This window comes from Staurois parvus, unplaced genomic scaffold (genome assembly GCF_062004578.1).
Source record: "Staurois parvus isolate SC_StPar_1 unplaced genomic scaffold, SC_StPar_1.0 ptg000657l, whole genome shotgun sequence".
In the NCBI taxonomy this organism is placed as follows: Eukaryota; Metazoa; Chordata; class Amphibia; order Anura; family Ranidae; genus Staurois; species Staurois parvus.
In genome coordinates this window covers 3,366,800-3,384,121 of record NW_028318453.1, presented here as the reverse complement: position 1 = coordinate 3,384,121, position 17,322 = coordinate 3,366,800, and the positions used below count along the sequence as shown (strand labels likewise).

Genomic DNA, 17,322 nt, shown 5'->3' with positions numbered 1-17,322 from the left:
TAGGAAATGCATTAGTTGGCATTAGTTGATCATTTTTGGAGAAACAGCAAAAAAAAAAAATATATAATATAGGTGTGCTTTTTATTTTAAATTATAAGTATTCTCATATACAAACAGAAAAACAGCAATGGGACAAAACCCGTGGTTGTGCGCCACCTAGCGAACATATCCGGCATTGCATCTAGAAATGTGCCTGATGTGATTCCGGCTTTACTAACAGGAAAGAGTCTACAAAGTAGACTCTTTTCAATGAGCTTGCTAGCTTTCTGATGACTGACAGGTCTAGATTGATTGAATTGAGTCTGCCTGAATGTTCAGCGTCTGCTGGTAGACTCAATTCTTAGTAAATCAGGGCCTATATGTCAGTGTTCATTTATTTATTTATAATAATTTTTGATTATTTATGTTTATGATTGTTTTCATATTTCATAAGTTTGTATAATTTTATTGTATTTGTTATACATAGCCCAACATTTATAATTTGTTATTAATTTTTTAAATTATATTAAACATGTATTGTATGTTAAACGTGTGACAATATAGAGGAAAAATATGTGTAGGGTAGAAAAGGGGCCAACAAAAAAGCTTAGCACAGGTATGGTGGCAGATTTGAAATGTGGTTTAAAGCTGAAGTTGCTACTTGGGCTCTAGGTTGTGAGGATCTCAAAGCACCCAAGCATGCAAACATGAATGTGCCTTCTTTAAGATCTGTAAAGATCTGCTTGAATTTTTATGTGTGTGTTACTCTTCATACTCCTTAATGTACTTTTATAGTATGTTAGGTTAATTTTGCACCAATGTATCATGTTCTGTTTTTCAGGTTGGGATCTATTTGCTGGAGTCTTGCCTATCCAAACCTGAATTTATAAGTGAAGGGCATAGAAGAATGAAAAAATCTGGTGTTATCATTCAGCGGCTGATGGAAAAATTTTATAACATCAGCATTCCAGGTAGGGAATTTAAATGTAGTTAAAAAATGCAGTTAAATGTTTCTAAGTAAAAAAAATTTAAGATATTGTTTATATATATATATATATATATATATATATATACTTTGGAGAAGATTCTTTAGGAAGTGTCTGGATTTCTGCACCAAAGATCGTTAAAAATCATAATAAGTAAATCAAATCAAAATAAATTATTTAAAAAAACAACACACAGTATTTTACATTGCCATATCTTCATTGAATGTAAACAAACACAGGTCAATGATGGAAAAAGCCTGTGGAATAGTAGGGTATCAAATCTTTAAAATATGGATACTGGAGTCATGTACACATCTGAGTGGCTCAGAAGTGGGTGTGCCCTACAATATAATTTAAAAATTTTGTTATTCGCAACAGAATTATGTTCATTGTAATATAGCTTTTGAGAAAATTGCTCCAGAGAACCTCAGAGGTTTACCAAAGGACTTTAAGCTTTGTGTCTCCATCTGTCCACAGGTGGATAGTTTACGAATGCAGGAAAATCAGAACAAATGATACTGTCTGTAAAGATTGTTAGAAGGGCACTCTATATAGTTCTTAAAATACATGCTGAAGAACCCTAACAGAATTGAGACGGAATAAATTTGTCCTTTGTACTTGATAGCATGTGCAACATTAGAAAAATGCTCAGTAAGACTGTTGTTCATAGTCCTTGTCCTTCTAGGAAACCACTGAAAAAAATATAATGAATAAAATAATTCTTAGCAGTGAATTAATGGCAGTGTTAGAACAAGGTTATGTGAACAGAATAAAGTGGACATTTCTGTAGCTTCACATGCCTGCATAAATGCTATTATTATTATAATACAGGATTTATATAGCGCCAACAGTTTGCGCAGCGCTTTACAATTTAAGGGAGATATTACAATACATTTCACTACAGAAGGAATAGGAGGGCCCTGCTCATGGAGCTTACATTCTAAAGGAAGGGGGACGTGGTACAAAAGGGGATAGCTAAAGGGGATGATCTGATGCAGGTGGCTCAAGTACAGTTCGTAGGTGGAGGTGGGGTAGGCTTCCTTGAATAAGTGAGTTTTCAAAAATCGCCTAAAGGCAGACAGGATGGGGGCTGACTGTACATATTGCAATAGGGAGTTCCAGAGGATGGGAGAGGTTCTGGAGAAGTCCTGGAGGTGAGCGTGGGAGTAAGTGATGAGGGAGCTAGAGAGGAGGATATCAAGGGAGGAGCGGAGCGGGCGATTTGGATGATATCTGCCGATGAGGTTGGTGATATAGCTAGGGGCAGTGTTGTGGATGGCTTTGTATGCTGGGGTTAGTATTTTGAATTTTATATATTGGGTTAGTGGAAGCCAATGAAGAGATTGGCAGAGAGGAGCAGCAGTCACTGATCAGTTGGTAAGGTGTATTAGTCTAGCAGCAGCATTCATAATAGACTGAAGGGGGAATAACCTGTGTAACGGTAGACCAGTGAGGAGGGAATTGCAGTAATTAAGGTGGGATAAAACCAAGGCGTGGATAAGTTGTTTTGTGGTGTCATTGGTCAGAAAGGTGTAGATTTTGAAAATGTTCCAGAGGTTGAAACCGCAGGATTTAGCCAGTGATTGAATGTAGGGCCCAAAGGAGAGGTCAGAGTCTAGGATTACACCTAGCACCCTGGCATGAGGGGAAGGACTAATGGTTGTGCTGTTGATCTTAATAGTAAAGTCATGAGCAGGAAATATTACAAGCTTGGTTTTGGAAAGATTGAATTTAAGGTAGTGATGTGACATCCATGCTGATATGCCGCTTAGTATATTTGTGATACGTGAGGAGATTGAGGGGGTGAGTTGGGGAGTGGAGAGATAGATCTGGGTGTCATCAGCATAGAGGTGATATTGGAAGCCATGGGAGGTTGTCAATTGGCCCAGGGAGGAGATGTAGAGAGAGAAAAGGACAGAGCCTTGGGGTACCCCAACGGAAAGAGGGAGAGGAGCAGAGGAGGAGTTGTTGTATGTGATGCTGAAAGTGCGCTGAGAAAGGTAAGAGGAGAACCAGGAGAGAGCAGAGTCATGGAGTCCAATGGAGTGGAGTTTACTGTGGAGGAGCGGGTGGTCGACTGTCAAAGGCAGCGGAAAGGTCTAGGAGTATGAGTATGGAGTAATTGCCATTGGTTTTAGCAGTTAGTAAGTCGTTAGTGAGTTTTAGTAGGGCAATTTCAGTGGAATGTTGTGGGCGGAAGCCAGACTGTAGGGGATCAAGAAGGTTGTTGTTGGTGAGGTAGCAGATCATACGGTTGTGAACAAGGTGCTCGAGAAGCTTGGAGGCAAACGGGAGCAGTGAGATGGGTCTTAAGTTATTCAAACAGGTGGGATCCAGCAAGGGTTTTTTAAGTATGGGGGTAACCACTGCATGTTTGAGCGGGGAGGGAAAGGTGTCCATGGAGAGTGAGAGGTTGAAGATGTGGGAGTTTAGGATAGAACAGGAAGGAGACTGCAATAATCGTGAGGGGACAGGGTCCAGGGAAGAGGTGGTGAAGTGAGCCTTGGAAAGGAGTTTGGTAACTTCCTCAGTGGTAACAGGGTCAAAGGAGGAGAGTGTGGTATTGGGCCTGGTATGTTAGTTGGAGGAGGAAGCTTGACACTGATGATCTCATCACGAATTGTGTTGATCTTGTTCTTGAAATGACTGGCAATCTCCTGTGCAGTAAGTTGGTGAGTGGAGGTAGTGGGGGGTGTAGAAAGGAATTCAGGGTGGAAAAGAGTTGATGAGGATTGGATGAGAGGGTTTTGATGAGAGTGTTATAGTAGGTTTGCTTAGCAGCATGGAGGCCGGAGTTGTATTTGAGAATGGCATTTTTGTAGAAGGTAAAGTGTTGCAGGGATTTAGTTTTAAACCATGCTTGCTCAAGAGCCTGGCTGCGTCTCTTGAGACATCTAGTGTCATCTGTTTGCGACAGATGGGGTTGTTACAGGTGAGGCCTGGATCTGCGTGTAGAGAGAGGAGCAAGTGTGTCCAGGGTGGGTGATAGTCGTTGTAGGCAGATGTGGCCAGGTCTGGGCAGGACAGGGGTGCAATTTTATCATAGAGGCACTCGGTAGCAGAGTGAATAGGGTCAGGGATGAGGTGGTGGAGGTTTGTACAGGTAACAGTATGCTGGTTAGAGGCGTGGGAGGTAGGAGACATGGAGAGTGGGAAGCTCATAAAATTGTGATCAGAGAGAGGAAAAGGGGTGTTAGAGAGGTTAGAGGAAGTGCATAGGTGGGAGAATACAAGGTCGAGGGTGTTGCCATTAGAGTGGGTGGTGGAGTGTGTTCATTGTGTTAGGTTAAAAGAGGAAGTTAGGTTGAGTAGTTGAGAATTGGCTGAGGTGTTAACATTGACTGGGATATTAAAGTCACTGAGGATGATGGCAGGCACCTCAGAAGAGTGAAAGAAAGTGATAGAAAGTTTGTTAGAGACTGAGTGGGCATTCCACAGGGCACATAAGAGGGAGGGGCTGGTACATGGAAGCAAGGGAATTGAGATTAGAGAGTGAGGGTTGCAGCTGAAGCCAGAGAAGGGAGGCTGCTGCTTCTGTGGGTTGGAGTTTGATTGTGGAGGGCCAGGGTTTGGGGCGATGTCTCCGGAAGTTAGTAGTAATTGGAGGGTGAGGGAGTTGAGGTGGTAGTGGGATTTATATGAGGGCAAATGCCGCAGTGATTTTGGAGCAGTGACATTATGTGGGCTAAGAGAGAGCAGGAGATAAGTGCAATGATATTGAGAGGGCAGAAGTGAGGGTGATATGTACAGGTTTTGGGGTGGGGAGGAGGTGTAAAGAAGAGAGAGTTTGAGGAGAGAGGGAATTAAAGCAAAAAAGAAAGTTAGTAAGAGCATGTAGGAGAGGAGAAACAACAAAGGAAGGCTGAGGGAAAGAGGTGATAGAGGAAAGAACACTTGCAGATTACTTGGGGTGCAGCACTAATGTTTGTACTTGCTTTAGTTAAAGTGCCGTGTTCAAAGTTCCTGACATTTTATCATATACAGCAACAATATCTTTGAACACAGCCAACAACAGCATCTGCACCAGGATTCATGTGATTGTGTTATCTTTGAGCCAGCATCTCAGTCAGGTAAGTAGATGCTGATCCTGAGTAGTACCCAATGATAGCACCATCTTGGAAAAAAGCAATTAAGGTCCGACTCCTGGAAAGCTGATATCTTGACATACAGTACATCCAGCATAGCGCTTCACAGCGCTTAACTTTTTCCACATTTTGTTATGTAGCCTTATTCCAAAATGGATTAAATAAAATTTTTTCCTCAACATTCTACAAACAAGACCCCATAATGACAACGTGAAAGAAGTTTGTTTTGAAATCTTAAATTTATTAAAATAAAAAACAAAAAAAAACACATGTACATAAATATTCTCATCCTTTGCCATGACACTCAAAATTGAGCTCTGGTGCAGTTCCCAATGATCATCCTTGAGATGTTTCCACAACTTGATTGGAGTCCATCTGTGGGAAATTCAGTTGACTGGACATGATTAGGAAACCTGTCTATATAAGGTCCCACAGTTAACAGTGCATGTCAGAGCACAAACCAAGCCATGAAATCCAAGGAATTGTCCGTAGACCTCTCAGACAGGATTGTATCAAGGCACAGATCTGGGGAAGGGTACAGAAGCATTCTGCAGCATTGAAGGTCTCAATGAGCACAGTGGCCTCCATCCTCCGTAAATGGAAGAAGTTTGGAACCACCAGGAATCTTCCTAGAGCAGGCCGCCCTGGCCAAAATGAGCAAACGAGGGAGAAGGGCCTTAGTCAGGGAGGTAACCAAGCACCTGATGGTCACTCTGAAAGTGCTTCAGTGTTTCTCTGTGGAGAGAGGAGAACCTTCCAGAAGAAGAGTGGCCAGACGGAAGTCACTTCTCAGTAAAAGGCAAATGGCAGCCCGCTTGGAGTTTGCCAAAAGGCACCTGAGAGACTCAGACCATGATAAACAAAACTCTCTGGCCCAATGAAACAAAGATTGAACTCTTTGGCCTGAATGTCAAGCGTCATGTCTGGAGGAAACCAGGCATCGCTCTCCACCTGGCCAATACCTTCCCTACAGTGAACCATGGTAGTGGCAGCATCATGCTGTGGGGATGTTTTTCAGTGACAGGAACTGGGAGACTAGTCAGGATCGAAGGAAAGATGAATGCAGCAATGTACAGAGACACCCTTGATGAAAACCTGTTCCAGAGCGCTCTGGACCTTAGACTGTGGTGACGGTTTATCTTTCAACAGGACAGCGACCCTAAGCACACAGCCCACATAACAAAAGAGTGGCTACTGGCCAACTTTGTGAATGTCCTGGAGTGGCCCACCCAGAGCCCAGACTTGAACTTAATTGAACATCTCTGGAAAGATCTGAAAATGCCTGTGCACCGACACTCCCCATCCAACCTGATGGAGCTTGAGGGGTACTGCAAAGAAGAATGGGAGAAATTACCCAAAAACAGGTGTGCCAAGCTTGTAGCATCATACTGAAAACGACTTGAGGCTGTAATTGGTACTAAAGTTGCTTCAACAAAGTATTGAGCACAGGCTGTGAATACTTATGTACATGTGGTTTTTTTCCCGTTTTTTATTTTTAATAAATTGCAAAGATTTCAAAACAAACTTTTTTCAAACAGACCCATCCCGGGGCTTTTGTTGTCAGTAGGAGCTGAACTGTAAGAGCTGAACTGCACAATCTAAAATCCGAAAAATCTGGCCAACAGTGCATGCAATAGTTTTACGTTGGCGACTTTGTTAAAATGTTGTCCATTGACATCTTTGGAGTTTTGAGGTAGAAAACTGATCACATAATAAATACAGCTGGAGAGGCAACATTGAATATATTCAGTAGCTTTACCAAGATAGTTGTATTTTGACCATTTCTGTTTTTAAAATTGTGGTATCATTTGTGAAATTGATATGAGCCCAAAACAGGACTTAAATGAACGATAATGCTAGTTGCTTGACTATATTTTCTCCATATTGTTTGAGTCAAATCTATGACAAGCATGCAGCTAGTGACATCAAAATAAAATCATGTCTCCTGATCTGCATATCTGTAGTCTGTAATTTAGCAATTATTAAAACTGCTATGTTCGCTTTATACACAGGCAGATAACATTTAAAAAAAGAGGGTTCAGCAATGGTAGTCTACATTTTTCAGTTTTCTTTAAAGTACCGGTACTAATAATATAGAATGCCTGCCGACCATGCTGTATGTAGTTTATTGGGCATTTAAAGGTGTTCTGTAAAGTGACAGATTAAACTCTGATGAAAGCAGGCATACCTGAGTTGTGAGCTGCATGCTTGTTTGCAGAAAATTATTTGAATAGGTTTAGCTTTACTGCCCTAGTATGGGGCTGATAGGTTAGGACATGGCTGATTCAATTAGGGCCCTGTCACACAAATCTTTCTGTTTGTCAAACACTACCTTTTATCCTTTGCAAATTCACGCACTGTGAATGTTTGTTTTTTATGCAACCATACATTTATGAAAGTATGATCCCCTGACAACAATCTTTCGACTACAAAAATTACAAAATGGAGTATAGATAAAATTTGTTGGTGAAATGTTGCCTGTTTTCACTCTGTTGTTTATGTATGTAAAAGCTGGTACAAAGACAATTAATTTTCAAAAAATTACCAAAGTTTATGACCATCATTAGAATGTAATCATAGGGTTTTTTTGTGCCTACCTTCAGATATCAGTGAGGAGGATGATGAAGAGTCGGACCAAGAGCTAGAGAGACAGAATATTGAAGAACTGTATGACTATGTAAGACAAACACATCAACAGGAAGGGCATACTCTCCATGAAGATGTGCAGCATCCAGCTTTGATACCTGTACTCCGTCCATACCAGAATGATGCTGTCAACTGGATGCTTGAGAGAGAAAACTACAAAAATGTTGCTTCTAATGGTAAAAAAAAAATGGAAAATTTGGAACATAGAAATGTGACAGCATGAATAGACCGAGAGGTTCATCGATTCTGCCCATTTTTTTTTTTTTTGTATGAAGCTATTTACTGTTGACTGGCTCACTACCTCTGCTGGAAGTTTATTCCAAGCATCATTTACTCTTTCAGTAAAATATAACTTTCTGAGATTAGTTTTAAACTTTCTTTCAGTTAGTTTAAGGTCATGTTCCCGTGTTCTTGATTTTGGTTTCATGTTGAAAATAACTGCCCCCCTGAACCCTATTCACCACCTTGATGCATTTAAAGGTTTCAATCATGTCCTCCCTTTCCGTTCTTTCCTCCAGACTGTACATATTAAGTTCCTGAAGTCGCTCTTGATACGTTTTATCCCCCAGACTTTTCATCATTTTTGTTACTCGTCTCTGGACTTGTTCTATATTATCAATAATTTAGTAAATGAGGTCTCCAGAACTGGACACAGAATTCTAAATGAGGTCTAACTCTAAGATCTCTATAAGGGAATCAGGACCTCCTTCTTCCTGCTGGTTTTAATGACATAGTGGGGGATATTTACTAAAATTGGAGCACTCAGAATCTGGTGCAGCTGTGCATGGTAGCCAATCAGCTTCTAACTTCAGCTTTGTTAAGCTTTGCCAATAAAATCTGGGAGCTGATTGGTTTGTATGCAGAGCTGCACCAGATTTTGTAACGTGCAGTTTAGGTAAATAACCCCCCGTCTCTATTATGCTTTAGCCCCTTTCAGATCTATCTCTGCAGACCGTTGCTGTATGTGTGTTAAGATGTGGAATTTCATGCTGTCATATGGGAGTTCAGGATCATCTCGAGCCGCTTGTGAAAGTGGCATTCTTTATTAAACTTGCAACCAATTCCAGAAAAACAAAACCGCTTGCTTCAGCAAACAAACAAAAAATAGTCCATAACTCTGGTTCAATAAAAAACAAGGTAATGACTCATCACTACTATATCATTCCACACTGGAAATTTGGGGGTTTTGCCTCCTTTTGGGATCCTCCCAAAGAGGAAGACAGCAGCCGAGGCTCAGTCCCAAGCTTAATTCACCATGCTCACTTAGGTGTGTCCAGCTCCTTCTCACAGCTAGGTGTCGACTGTTCCCTCTTCATTTTCTGCACCTGAGTTAACTCGTTTAGGACCATAGTCCATGTCATCAGGGTTTGGAGGTTCTTCCCACCTAACACTCTTGGAATTTCTGGAATTCTGGGTACCTAATCAGGACTTAGCACACCAGAGAGCACTGAAACTTAGTCCTCTCCTCTCCAGCTGGACTACCCCAGAACCCCTCACCCTGCATGAATGAGAACCCCTGAGTAATCAACAATGACTGTAAGCCACCCCCTTAAAGGCATCACAATCCAAATAAAACCACCACAATCCAAATTTAGAAAAAAAAAGATGAACAACGGTGTACTTTAATTGGAAATTTGTGAATATTGGGTGAAAGTTGTGTGAATCTTTTGTGCAAAAATATATTCTTCACTGCAACGTTCTGCAGTGCATTCAGTCACATACCCATGCCTGCTTTGTTCTGTTCGCTATCGTGCTGCTCACTTTTTCAAGACTCAGTTATTTGCATGTTGATTTTTCCCTTCTGCAGTCTCCACATTCTGTTTTCTAATTTCTTTTTGATAGTGCTGCAGTGCTTTCCACTTGCCCAGCAGCCACTCAGATACAGGCAGTTCACAGAGAGGAAATTTTTGCTTCTTGTTGGCTTCTGCCAAGGGAGGACCCCCCCCCCCCCCCCCACTGCCTAGTCTTGCGAGTGGGTTTCATGGAGTGGGTGATCTGTATTGGGACGGGATCTATACTAGTGGAGGTGGGGGAGGGAGATCATTTTTCAATTTGCACTCTACTGACCTGTGCATTATGCTGTCTTGACTCTAACACTGTGTGTTAATTACCTGTTAACCCTTCATTCTGTGCATTACGCAACCCTGACCCCAAAGCTCTGTGTGCTACGCATTTCGGACACTTGCATTCTGTGTTTTAAAAACCCTCTGACCACCGCACTCTGTGTGATACTTTTCATTTTTCTGGCCACTGTACTGTGTGCTAGGCTGTATATGACATGCTCCTAACCACAAATGTTTTTTATTGGACAACAGTTACTAGTTGCTAAGTTGTCACTATCTGTGTTAATGAAGTTCTTCTTCAAGGTAGGCTTAGTGCAAAAAAGCATATGTAAAGGAAAAGTTTATTTTTTTAAAGAGGATTATGCTGAGGTTTGTATGTATCTACTAGACTCTCTCTTGTTGCACAGTAATTAAAGCATATTTTTTGGGGTACAATGACTGTGCCATATGTTGATGTGGACTCAGTGAGTAGGCTCAAGTTTTAAACCCTTCCCTGTTAACTTGAGATTTGCTTGTGAACTTGAGGGATGATACTGCAAATGTGGCAAGGGGGGAGGTGGAGTCCTTATGGGTGGAGCTTCAAAGGGAAGAAATAAGCGGGAAATAAATAGTGGGGGTATGCTACAGGCCTCCTACCTGGAAGGATGAGGAGGAGTCGGATCTCCTGTCATAGGTGGAAATGGAGGCAAGGAAAGCTATCATTATAGAGGACTTCAACTATCCAGATATTAACTGGGCAGAAGGAACAGCAAATTCAACTAAGGCCCATCATTTCTTAAATGTCCTACAGGACAACTTTATGTGCCAATTGGTGGAATGCGCCTACTAGAAAGAATACATTACTAGATCTAGTAATTACAAATAGCACAGATCTAGTTGCAGATGTAGTGATACGGGATAGCTTGGGAACCAGCAATCACAGGATAATTACAATCAGCATAAATCATAGGAAATTGAGGCACATGGGTAATAAAAGAACACTTGATCTCAAAAGAGCCAACTTTCCTAAACTGTGATCAATAATCCAGGATATTAAATGAGACCAAATCCTTGAAATATTGAGCACGGAGGAAAAATGGAAGTACTTCAGGAACACATTAAATAGAAGTATTAGCCAGTGTATCCCTATAGGCAACAAAAATAAAAGATGAACCTAGGATGTAAAAAGTAATAATAAATAGAAAAAATTGCCTTTAAAAAATATAAAGCGGAGGGATCATTAACAGCATTCCAACTCTGCAAGGAATGCAATAAAAATGTAAGAACGCAATAAGGAAGGCTGAGATATACCACAAGACACACATAGCGGAGGAGAGTAAAAAAATTCCCCAAAAATTCTTTAAATATATTAATAGTAAAAAAGCAAGGCCAGAACATATTGGTCCCATAAAGAATGACAAAGGGAAGTGGGTTACAAATGACAAGGGAAAAGCATCTGTACTAAATGCATTCTTCTCCTCAGTTTTTACTAAGGAAAAGGAGGAGTATAGTTGTCAAGATTGCATCATTAGTAACGCATCATATAATGTATCCTTGTGGCTTACAGAAGCCAGTGTTCAAAAAAGACTTGAAAAGCTTAATTCAATAGTGCGCATGCGCAGCTGGCGGGATGGACACGTCTCCCTGAGGCTCCGCCACATCGCAGGGAAGACAGCCGCCCGACACCCGATCCTGGCCCGCGCCGTCACATAAACGGCTCCGGTTGCCATAGCAACCCCCTGCCACATGCCAGCATGGTCAGGAGAGCGTCCCGGCACCAAGCTCCACCCCCCAGCAAGCCTATTAAGGAGGCCCTAGCACGAGCCTCCTCCAAGATGGCCACCACATTCTCTCCTGGCAGCAAGCAGGCATCGCAGAAATATACAGCCCTGCAGACAGAGCAGCCAAGCCATCCCTGCACATCTGAGGGTGAGTCTGATGTTGACCCAGAGACCCCCATACATGCTTCAACCCCTGATCTTATTACTCCTGACCTTCTCATGCGCTTTGAAAAAATGCTGCACAAAGCCCTGAAACAGACCTCTGACCGCATCACAGACAAGCTGTCCAGAGAAATCTGCGAACTTGGGCAATGCACTGTCGACCTGGAACAGAGAGTGGACGACCTTGACGCCTCATTTCAGACACATGCAGATGACCTTGACCTTTTGCGTGACGAAAGCGTGACACTGCAAACTTGTCTAGAGGACTTTGAAAATCGGGCTAAGTGCTCAAATGTGCGAATCCTTGGCCTTCCTGAGTCAGTTATTGACGTCCAATCAACTGTCGCAGGGTTATTCCAAGAGCTTGCCCCAGCTATTCTGATAGAACTCCTAGAAATAGATAGGGTTCACAGGACACTAGCTCCAAGACGCACCAACGGTCCACCAAACGATATGATAGCCAAGCTCCACTTCTTTCGCACTAAAGAGCAACTTCTACAAGCTGCCCGAAATGCAGAATCCCTCACGTTTCAGGTCCACACCTACCAGCTTTTCCAAGACCTCTGTCCCACTACCATCACCAAGCGAAGGGCCATGAAATCCAATCTACAAGCTCTCCAACAGCATTGCATTCCATACAAATGGAGCTTTCCCTTCGCAGTGCGTTTCCGTTACCAGGCCCGAGACTACATCTACAAGAACCCTGATGAATTGCAAGACACCCTGCGGAACCTCCAGCTGAACTGTCAATCAACATCAGCAGAAAGTTCCAGACGGCAATCAGCATCATGCTCACTGCATGAAATTCCGCCCGCCACACCTCACCAGTGGTGAACTCAACACTCACAAACGAGGGCGTTTTTCATCATCTGCTCCATCTCCACAAGATTCCATGGACTGAATCTCACCAGTCATCCTTCACCCTACAGCTCACACACAACAAAGTGGAACTCCGCCACTACGGTAGTTGACACCCATGGAGTCTGTTCCTTTCACCCCTCACTTAGATGTAGACGCTAAGTATCCGTATCCTTGTATTTGCCCTTAGGGCTCATACTGTCCTTTTGACCTCCTTTTTGTTCCCCCTTTTTCTCTCTCAATGTTTCATCATGTACAGCGGAAAATTTTCTTCATGCCCCATATATTATGGGCCATCCTATTCTCTTGCCTCTACTGTTAAGCGCTTGTTGTGCCTTATATGCTACCTGTTGGTCTAATTGTTAAATGGTTATGTTTGAACTTATGTACGGGATCCTCGGTTCTAGCAGCATGGAAGATTTCATCCTCCCATCTCTGCCGACCTACCTGGATAACCAATGCCGCCCAAGCCCAGGACCCCCTGACTCTTCTGTTTGCCAATCCTGATGTTCTTTCGTCCCCCAGGATCGCATTGTCACATTACTGCTTATATGCTGTCTTCCCCGCGGCCTGCGTACCTGCGCACTCACCACTAGCCCCTCTGGTATCGCGTTTTTGCGTTCCCTTCCATGCTGTAGGCTTCACCTGCCTATTCCTCTTCAAGCCCAAGGCTGAAAAATATTGTCTACAGCTCTGAGCTAGGGAATACAGGGAAAAAAGGAAAACAAAAATACAGCCCCAAGCTATGGGATAGAGGAGATATAATCTTTCACCTTTTCCACATCTATACTTTGTTTATTTCTTCTGTTCTCTTTTGCTGTTCTACTGCCCAACACTCCAATGTCCCATATTTACTACTTTATTTCTGTATACATTGATATGGCCACCTGCTCTCTGCTGTGTCCCTCCTAAGTATATATACTGTATGTCACCTGCCCTTTGATAAATGGTCTTGTTGATGCCAAGCCTTACCCTTGCCAGCTCCTATTTGGCCCCTATATGCTTGTCTCCCCAGTCATGATCTGTTCTGCCTATTGCCTTGCCATTACCATCTATTTACCCCACACTGGCTACAGTATGTTTCAGCACTACCTTCCTCTGTATTTCCCAGCCACAAATGTATGCACCCTGCAACTACCCCAGCATGATCACTTCCCAATTTCGCCTCATTTCTTTCCTTGCCACAGTCACCCACTTTATTCCTCGTTCACACCATGCATGCAGAAAAACTGATGACTGACACGCAGATTTCACTTGCAGAGAAATCAGTTTTTATGTACGCTCTGCATGATACTAGTGTTGTGGTCTGAACAGAGCATATAGAGAACAATTGATTTTGTACCCTTGCAGAACGCTTGCAGAAAAACGGACGTCTCCATGGTGTGAATGAGCCCCAATCCTCCCACTGACAATAATAGCTTTCGCTTGGGTTTCTGTCCCAGTGGTTAACAATTTAACTTCAGCTACTTACTCACTCCCAACTGCAGTCAGCTCCTGTGCCTCCTCTATGTCAGTTGGTGTTCCGACCATGAAAGGCCTAACTGGCTTTTCTGTCAATAGTCTATATCTCTCCTGCCTCTGGGATAGTGAGCTAATGTACTGTATCATGGGTACAACACCTGTGACAGTACTCTTCTGGATCCTCCGAGCATGCTCATGTAAAAGTTTTTCTATACAGTGTAGAGAATTGCTTGTTATTTCTACTTACCTTTACTTTCTCCCTCTACCAGTGTCCCAGTATATACTGTCTATGATAAGCATCTCACATGATCTTGGTTTAGTTCTACTCTTCACACAAGCAGTATTACCCATATCTTTAGTTTTCCGAAGTCTGTGGCCACTTTTCTACTTTCTAGAGCCTTATTTCTATTTCATACTGTATACACAGCCTTCTCTTTATGGCTATCCCATGGAAGATGCTGTTCTCAGCCCTTTGCTTGGCATGGACTTTTTTCACCTCAGGTTGTCTATATAGATCAGTTACTGAACTGTTATCCCAGTAAATACAGTTTGATCATCTGTTTGGTTACAATGCTGCATAGTAGATTTTCTTCCTGCAGAGAAGCTACAGACTGAAGAGTCATTACCTTCTGCAGGGCTTTAAACCAAAGTAAAGGAACATTGGAGCTCAAAGCTCTATACTCTGGATGTATACCACAGAGGTAATGCCAACATGAAAAATATTTTATTGTGAGCAAAGGAAAATCCCCCTTAAATAAAGGCCCTTTATCGTGTGCTTTATGTACTAAATACTTTATGAATTGTTGAATTGCTTTCATTAGCCATAGAACGATTAATGTACGTGGGTACAAATGACTTTAAAACAGGAAACATACAGCTAAAGATGAGTGATACATTAGTGACATAAATATATTTAACTAATTGTGTTAATAATTTTTTAGAAAGCTCTCTGCATGCGTTGTGGAGGGAAATCACCACACTTGATGGCATGAAGATTTACTATAATCCATTTTCTGGAAGGTAAACAATGCTTTTTTTAGTGTCCTACTTGTTAAAAATGACATGCTTTTAAGAACCCATTTTTGCAAAGAATTAAATGTAAATTCAGTTTCTGAAAACTGAATTATGCTATACATTATCTGCAAGAATATATATGCTTTTGTTTGTTTGTGTGTGTGTAGTACTGGTCAAAGAAGTATTTCTTTCTTGTCCATTGAGGGAAACAGACAGTCTTTCACTTTGCAGTTATACTGCCACTTACAGGAAGTCTGTACGAAAAAGTGTAGCCAGCCCAGGATACCCTCTCCTACTACCAGCATGCTTTAGTTTTTTGCTGTTAAAAAATTTACCCTTTTCTTCATTCAAGACTCTTCTTTACATTGCTGCTAGAGCTGATCTACAGTTGCAAGAAAAAGTATGTGAACCCTTTGGGATTACGTGGAGTTTTGCATGAATTGGGCATAAAATGTGTGCAGGGAGGAAAAAGTATGTGAACCTCTGGACTTAATAACTGGTTGACCCTCCTTTGGCAGCAATAACCTCAGCCAAACGTTTCCTGTAGTTGCAGATCAGACCTGCACAACGATCTGGAGTAATTTTGGACCACTCCTCTTCACAAAACTGTTTCAGTGTAGCAATATTCTTGGGATGTCTGGCGTGAATCGCTCTTTTATGGTCATGCCACAGCATTTCAATCGGGTTGAGGTCAGGACTCTGACTGGGCCACTCCAGAAGGCGTATTCTGTGCTGTTACAGCCATTGTTTTGTTGAATTACTTGTATGCTTTGGGTCATTGTCCTGTTGCATCACCCATCCTCTGCGGAGCTTCAGTTGGCGGACAGATGGTCGTACGTTTTCCTGCAAAATGTCTTGATAAACTCTGGAATTCATTTTCCCATCAATGACAACAATCCGTCCAGGCCCTGTGGCAGCAAAGCAGCCCCAAACCATGATGTTCCCTATGCCATGTTTTACAGTGGGGATGAGGTTTTTATGTTGGTGTGCTGTGCCTTTTTTTCTCCACACATAGTGTTGTGTGTTCTCCCCAAACAACTCAATCTTGGTTTCATCTGTCCACAGTATATTTTGCCAGTAGTGCTGTAGAACATCCAGGTGCTCTTTTGCAAACTTCAAACGTGCTGCAATATTCTTTTTGGACAGCAATGGCTTCCTCCGTGGTGTCCTCCCATGTACTCCATTCTTGTTTAATGTTTTCCTTATTGTAGATGTGTCAACAAAAATGTTAGCATGTGCCAGAGATTTCTGTAGGTCTTTAGCTGACACTCTGGGATTCTTCTTTACCTCATGCAGCATTCTGCGCTGTGCTCTTGCAGTCATTTTTACAGGATGACCACGCCTAGGGAGAGTAGCAACAGTGCTAAACTTTCTCCATTTGTAGACAGTCTGTCTTACCATGGACACATGAATATCAAGGCTTTTGGAGATACTTTTGTAACCCTTTCCAGCTTCATGCAAGTCAACAATTCTTGATCGTAGGTCTTCTGAGAGCTCGTTTCTGCGAGGCATGGTTCACATCAGACAGTGCTTCTTGAAACCAGTAAACCCAAAACAGGTGTGTGTTTTTTAATGGCAGGACAGCTGTCAGCAACACATCCAATATCATCACACTGATTGGAGTCAAGGTTGGCTCACTCCTGGCTCCAATTAGCTCTGGGAGAAGTCATTAAGCTAGGGCCTCACATACTTTTTCCTCCCTGCACTGTGAATGTTTACATGTTATGTGCAATTAAACCATGGCAACATCTAATGTTTGTGTAGTATTATGTTCAGCAGACTGTGTTCTTCTATTGTTGTGACTTAGATGACGTTCAGAGCACATTTTATGCCCAATTCATGCAAAACTCCACGTAATCCCAAGGGGTTCACATACTTTTTCTTGCAACTGTATTTGATTGCAGTTATCTGATGTGACTGGTCTCCATGATTAAGCCCCGGGGACAGAGCAAAACACGTTGGGGGGGGGGGGGGGCATGTCTTGGATGAATCGAGCTGAGGCTGCTTTTACCTGCTAACCACTTGGGCTGGGCGAGGTGTGCTTTGGCCGTGCTATCTCTATTTCTATAGCGTGTTATCAGCCTGGCTTGTTCGAGATTCACATTTCAGACCCTGCTGAACTGGATAATGCAGGGCTAGCCTAGAAATGGCCTTGGGACACTGGATTCCTCACAAGGTACTTTGAAAACCCTGTTCTGAAGTGCTTTACAGATCCAGAGCCGCTGGCATTGCCTAAGTGGTTTTCCTGTCTCTGGAGACTTGCTCTGTGATTAGGCGCGGTTGCCATTGCAGCCAATTTTCTTTATAG

General features: G+C 42.4%; 1 protein-coding gene across 1 annotated transcript in view; it reads left to right on the top strand.

Moving 5' to 3' along the window:
* Window positions 1–17,322, top strand: part of SHPRH (SNF2 histone linker PHD RING helicase) — a 146,739-nt gene that overhangs the window by 33,629 nt on the left and 95,788 nt on the right. The window contains exons 3-5 of the mRNA XM_089694274.1: window positions 821–950; window positions 7,654–7,872; window positions 14,942–15,020. Of these exons, the coding sequence (XP_089550400.1) occupies window positions 821–950; window positions 7,654–7,872; window positions 14,942–15,020 (428 nt within the window). The remainder of the gene's footprint in view (window positions 1–820; window positions 951–7,653; window positions 7,873–14,941; window positions 15,021–17,322) is intronic.